General features: G+C 44.8%; 1 protein-coding gene across 3 annotated transcripts in view; it reads right to left on the reverse strand.

The window, feature by feature from the left end:
• msraa (methionine sulfoxide reductase Aa) overlaps positions 1-6,495 on the reverse strand; it is a 19,989-nt gene extending 13,494 nt beyond the window's left edge. Inside the window, exon 1 of one of the 3 annotated variants that reach the window (XM_069514899.1) lies at positions 6,076-6,495. In XM_069514899.1, the coding sequence (XP_069371000.1) occupies positions 6,076-6,214 (139 nt within the window). In that variant the 5' untranslated portion in view covers positions 6,215-6,495. Of the gene's footprint in view, positions 1-4,283; positions 4,308-6,075 lie in introns of those variants that run through there. The other 2 variants (XM_069514900.1, XM_069514901.1) reach the window with 2 other exon arrangements.
• Between the last annotated feature and the right edge of the window lie 244 nt (positions 6,496-6,739).

Here is a 6,739-nt window from a genome sequence, read left to right on the forward strand (position 1 = left end):
GTGAATTTGCATCTCAGAGATTTATGACGGTTTATAAAGAAAGAGCTGAGCTTCACTACATTTCTCTTTATCCAAGATAAACCAACATCACACACACACACACACACACACACACACACACACACACACACACACACACACACACACACACACAGCTCACTGTGAACAAAGTGCTGAGTCAGGATGCTGCGTCACAGTCGGTTTCTATCTTCTCATTCCTACATTTTAAATCAGATGTGCGTGGTCATAGGTCACAAGTCAAGGTTGCAGTGGCGAAACAGAACAAGGCTGAAACATGATATCTGGAATATTTAGGGCGGTTGTCACTTTGACTCAAGGATAAATTAACTAGATTTCCCGGGGTGAAGGTCACTGTGACCTCATGAGTCCTGAAATAAATAGACTGCACCGGTTGCCACAATGAAAAAGTTGATGAGTGGACATCTTGTATCGGCCAATCGATCTTATTTATCGTAGCTATCTGCTGAACGCGATGCAACAACGAACACGCAACCACGTCATGTGATTGTGAATATATATCAGAAACTACGGTCCATCCAATGGTTGCACGGATGCTTCAGTCTGAACCACAGCGGTCGTTTGAACGACCAGCTGAGTTCAAGGTGTGTTGAAATAAATATACCGTCCATCAATCGACAGAATACATATGAGTTCCAGCTCGGTGATTTTTCTGTGTTGTTGTTTATGTGAATATCAGAGGACGACAGACCAGGCCGACAGACCAGGCCGACAGACCAGGACGACAGACCAGGACGACAGACCAGGCCAGGGCCTCGCTGCCCAGAGCAGGAGAGAGGAGCTGCAGCCGGGGCTGAACGTGCAGGGCTCCCCCCTGTCACCCCCTGGAGCTCCAGACCTGACAGTGATAAATGAAACACTGCAGCTAATGTCTGGCTAGGGGAGATTGGAGAGTGTACGCACACGCACACGCACACACACACACATACACACACACACACAGAAAAGATTGCCTCAACTGCACTGCAATTAAATCTCCAAAGTAACCTCCCCCCACCCGCTCCTCCTTCTCCTCCTCCTCTGTCTCCCTCTCTGATTGCCTGGTTTCTTCATCTTCCTCCTGCCCCCACCCCTCTCCTCCTTATCATCTTCCCTTTACATCTCTCTCCTCCACCCATATCTCTCCCTCCATTTACTTCTCTCCCCTCCTATCTGAGCCTCTCAATCAGCCGCTCTGATTGCCATCGTCATTTTTATTACGACCCATCATTACAACCATCAGAGTTATCCTTATTGTTCCGCTGCCGACAGCCTCCTGCACTCGCCTCAAAACCTGCGTTTCACTGCAGAGTCGAAAAATACGCTGGTAGTCATTAAAAAAAAGCCACAGCCTGACATGACGTAAGAACGAAACCTTAAATTCATTCCAGCTACACCAAACTGATATCATTTCCCTAAATGTGCCTGATTTTCTAGATTTATCCAGATCCAGACCTTGTTCCCTGTGAAATCAATGGAAATGTCAAGAAACCTGATCTGTATCTGCACCAAAGTTCAACAGGATGTTCCTTGAGCCATCCACTAAGTTTCATGGTGATCCGTCCAGTAGTTTCTGTGGAACAGACGGAGTAGAGCATATACCGATTGATGAATTAGACAAAAGAAACGAGAAAACAGGAAACAGGACGTCGTCTCTGGCGACATTTTCGGTGGATCAGCCACAACGTTGAAACCAGTATATGTATATCATGTATACAATGAGTATATTTTTTTAAAGGACACAGTCACGATGAGAAAAACATTGTGTGAAATCCTCATTCTGCGTTTTTCTGGTCAGCGACGTGCATGTGCCGAATACTGTATGATAATATTGAATTACCATCTGCTTGATTGACAGATGTGTGTGTGTGTGTGTGTGTGTATGTGTGTGTGTGATCCCCTGAGGGTTCTACTCGATCAATCACTCAGAGCCATTAGCAGTGAGACAGTGTGTGGTCGAGGCGGGGGTGCAGGAAATAGTACTTAACGCACTTTGCACTTTAAAAAGATGGAGGACTGATTGGGCCCTTTCAGACATGGAATCTGTAAAAAACGTTGGGTACGTCTGTAGGTTCAAGTAATGGCTTTCTGGCATCCACGCACACTTCTGAAAATACGTCCACTGTTGGCGGGGTGGGGGTGGGGGAATATAAGATCCTTCAAAAAGTAAAAATCTAAAATAAATCAGACACGAGCTCAGGGGATTGTCCCGACACAATCGTCCAAACTGCTGTTACCTGAGTGGATCACGCAGGAGGCAGGACGTGACGCATTCACCGGCAATTCTCACCCAGAATTCTCAGATCTCGTCCTCGTTGGCTTCTTCTGCGTGTACCGCTCCTCTTTTTCATCCTGTCACACCCACTTCCTGTGAATCCTGATATTCCTGCTGTACTCTGCCGTGTATTCAGAGTCTCATGTGATGGTCGTGGTACATGGTCCATCTCAAGTCTTTGTTCGCTGTGTAAGATTCTTTTCCACCTGAATTTATCAGGAGTCTCGTTGGAGCCGCTTGGTTTAAACGTTAATGCTGAAGATCTGAGTGCCGACACAGTTAAACTCTCAGCCTCTGTTCCCCTCCATCTTTTCATCTCCATCCTTTCTCTATAGTTCCTCCGAATCTGTGATGCCCGTCACGTCCCCCCCGTCAAGGTTATCAGACCATGGTGTAAACAACAAAGGGCCCTGCTTGATGGAATCGCACAAAAACACACTTTCATTCACTCACTCATTCGTTCACTGGCATCCCTCTGTGTTGTCAAGGAAACAGCTGTGACAAAAGGTAGCTGGATAGAGAAAGAGTGCCCGTCTGGACATGATGTCCCTGCACAGTCACTTTACAAGACGTGTGATGGACAAGCAGATACACAGCCTCACCTGGATTCACCTGATCCGTGCATCTGATACTGGACACCAGAATATTACACCATGATGTGATTGTTGCTCAAATACTGGTGTTGGATGATGAGGTATGGCTGACGATTGGTATTTTCCAATATGGATTATGATGATACCGATATATAAGGGAGTAAAACATTTCCAATATCAATATTTTGGCCAACATATATATATATATATATATTTTCAAAATTGGCAACGAAGCCAAATTTTTATGATCAAACCGTTAATATCGAAATGACACGTTCTGCCACAGCAAGCTGCGATAGTAATGATTTACACCTGCTCATTAAGAGACTTGAACACAACAGCTGCTGTACGTCTGAACACATCTGCAGTAACTGGTGATGAGGATGACATTAACTTCTTCATTAGCTTCATTAGGAGTTTTTGGGGCGTTTTTTTTTTTTTATACCTGAGAGTCTGAACCAGGCTTCATGTGTTTGTTCATCACCTACGCTTCTCGATTGGTTCATGGACGCTTTGACATGTTGTCAGTTGTCAAGAAAATGGTATTATAGTATTACTACCAGCAAAATGAACGTCTGAAGATCCAGACCAATTAATGTGTGGAAGTAGAAAATGACTTGGCTACCGGCCTGACCCTGAACAACGACAGTAGAGTTGTAGAGTTTTGTGGGTAGGTCGAGAGCGAACAGACCAATCAGAACTCTTGTTACTTCTCTGTGAGTTGCGTCCGAATCATTTTGTTCACTGGCTTAAAAAGTGTAGAGAGGAGGATTAATAAGCTCTTTAAAGAATCAATATCAGACTCTGGAAGGTTTTTCACTGAACTGATGATTTAAAAACAATCATCTATCATTTGAAGACAATCAGTTACAGTGAATTATAACTGCAGCCCTTAATGAAACCAAATCAAATGTTTAAACTTAAATGTGAATGACTTGTGCTACTACCTGTGTGTCCAAAGTCAGATCTGAGCTCGTTGGATATCAAATGTTATTTATGAGGCGAGCATCTATGATTTTCAATCGAAAGAGTCAAACTTTCAAAGTCCACAACAGAATGTGTGAGGACTGAAATCTTCTTAATAGACCTTGAGCTGAATTTATTTCACCTGCTACCCTTTCCATGTTCAAGAATCTCATCCATCCCCCTGCGTGTATAGTTCTGAATCTAAAATCCAAAGGTCGCAGTTCAAAAGTAAAACCAAGTCCACAGCATAATTAACGACCTAATATAGGCAATAGGTTTTTTCCAGGCGTCTGGCCTCGCTGGCCTGCTTCGTAACCTTTGGTTTCATCTTGTCCAGGAACAAGTCGCACGTCTTAACCAGGGCACTTGAACACAAATACAGAATGTTTCGAACAAATACAGACTGTTCCAACAAGCATTGAATGACAGACCTCTTGCTCGGCATGTGGTTGGCCTTCCTCTGGCTACAAGTGGACTCGAAGTCAAAGATCCGTCCTCGTCCAGTTCACGGATGTCGTTTGGGTCTCAAAAAACTGTAATTCAATCATTTCTTCCACTAAAATTAAAGGTCAGCTTATGAGAAATTGCGGCCACGTTACACAAAATTCAATCGCTCCATTGTGGAATTTGATGTAAAATAGGAAAAAAACGCTGGTTTTGTTTCCTTTTTTTTTCTCCGGATCCCTTTCAGAAGCAGAGTTTTCGATCCGTTGGAAGTACTTTTCCTTCTTTCGTCTTTTCGGAGACGAGGCGGAGCTCGTCCCCATCCACCACCACTGCAACTGTGTTTGGACATTTCTTGATTTCCTCTGGCGCTGCAGCCCTGAGCCAGACAGACAAAGGAGGGGACGCCCTGCCAAGTCTCTGCACTCCAGGCACAGCTTTTTCCTGTCCTCTGTGCTTCTTTCTTCGTCTCTCTCGATTGTGGCAGCGATCCCGGGAAGCACTGGCGACGCTCCAGCATGTCTGCCAGTCCGTCTCAACCCTTGCATCCATCCCGATCGTCCTTCCGCAATGGACCCCCGCCCTCCTAACCCCTCCACACCCCCACTCCTCTCCAGCCTCATCCAAACTATATCGAAAACAAGCCTTTGATCGAAACTCGACATCTCACTTTTTCCTTTGTCTGTTTCTTTAACACGGAACCAACGAGTCACTGTTTGTTTTAGTCATCTTTGTCTTTATAATGTTAAAGGGCAGCAAGTGTGTGTGTGTGTGTGTGTGTGAGTGTGTGTGTGTGATGCTCAGTGCCAGTGCAGATCTATTCATCGAGTGCCAGGACTCAGCAGCCTCACTTGTAGTGAAGAGGGTCCAGGTTGGTGCCAACTGTCCTGACTGCCAACTGAGTACTGCTCTGTGTGTTTACACGTAAAAAATTCTCTCTCTCTCACACACACACACACACACACACACACACACAGCTGACAGAATAAAACAAATGTTTAAATCTTTAGTTTGATGTGTTTTCTGATCAACTTGGGATAAGAGCAGCCTCCTGTACTATCAGGAGTTTTATATTTGTGTTGTTGTAGTACCATCAGGAGGCTGCTGTAGTTGTATGAGTATTGTTGTAGTACCATCAGGAGGCTGCTGTAGTTGTATGAGTATTGTTGTAGTACCATCAGGAGGCTGCTGTAGTTGTATGAGTATTGTTGTAGTACCATCAAGAGGCTGCTGTAGTTGTATGAGTATTGTTGTAGTACTATCAGATGGCTGCTGTAGTTGTATGAGTATTGTATTACTATTATCAGGAGGCAGCTGTAGTTTTATATGAGTATTGTTGAAGTACTTTCAGGAGGCTGCTGTAGTTTTATGAGTATTGTTGAAGTACTTTCAGGAGGCTGCTGTAGTTTTATATTTGTGTTGTTGTAGTACTTTCAGGAGGTTACTGTAGTTTGTAGTAGTTAAATGTGAAGTAGTTGAAAGTAGTTTTCATCAGATCACACGTGTCACATGACAGACACATGTACATGTATGATGTGAAGTGTCTACATGTAGACAGGGGTACACACGTGCAGTGGGGACAGGTGCAGTGACGTCATGTTCTCTGGAGAACCCTGAGGTTCTAAAGAATCTGTGTTAAACCTGAAGAAGAACCAGTTTCTGACTCCGGAAGAATCTGACGCAGGAAACAGACTCACTGAACCGAGCGGCTGCAGCCGAGGGGCCGCTGCTGCAGGAGCTAACGTGCTAAAGCTAACGGCGCCCGGCGGAGCTTCTTACCGGAGACTTCGATGGTGTCGGTCCGCCCGGGCAGCGCTGTCTCCGGGGTGGGCAGCTGTGTTTTGGAGGCCATCTCTCCCATTCGACCGTTCGCCAGGTGACGCCAGATCATCCGCAGCCTGGAGGAGGAGGAGACCATCGAACCCGCGGCGCAGCTCCGCCTAGCTTAGCATCGTTAGCTAACCCGGACACTGGGCTCGTGTTGTTGTGTCACAAGTTACACAACGATGTTACACAACCGAGAACAGAACAACACAACCGAGAACAGAACAACACAACCGAGAACTAAACAACACAACCGAACATGTAACAGAGAAATGAGCCACGCGTCAATGATAAACCTGCATTTCACTGTTAGCTCTGTTTACCCCGAGGAACCATAAACTCATATTTAACTGGTTTCTTCATCGACTAATCAACACCTCACCTCCGCCGAATGAACCAGAACATCTTTTTACTCCTCACTGAAGAAGATTCATCCTCTTTGGAGACATCGTTTTACAGCAGGAAGGGAAATAAAACTAAATTGTTAATTTTCTCAATGGGGTTCGGTTTTTGCTGCAGGCCACTCCAGCAGTGATGCTGCAAAAGTTTTATACATTCATAAATTATTCAATAACGAGTTTTTATTTATGATTTTAATTTGTAGAAAGTGCAGCAAATA

This window comes from Paralichthys olivaceus, chromosome 19 (genome assembly GCF_024713975.1).
Source record: "Paralichthys olivaceus isolate ysfri-2021 chromosome 19, ASM2471397v2, whole genome shotgun sequence".
NCBI lineage: Eukaryota > Metazoa > Chordata > Actinopteri > Pleuronectiformes > Paralichthyidae > Paralichthys > Paralichthys olivaceus.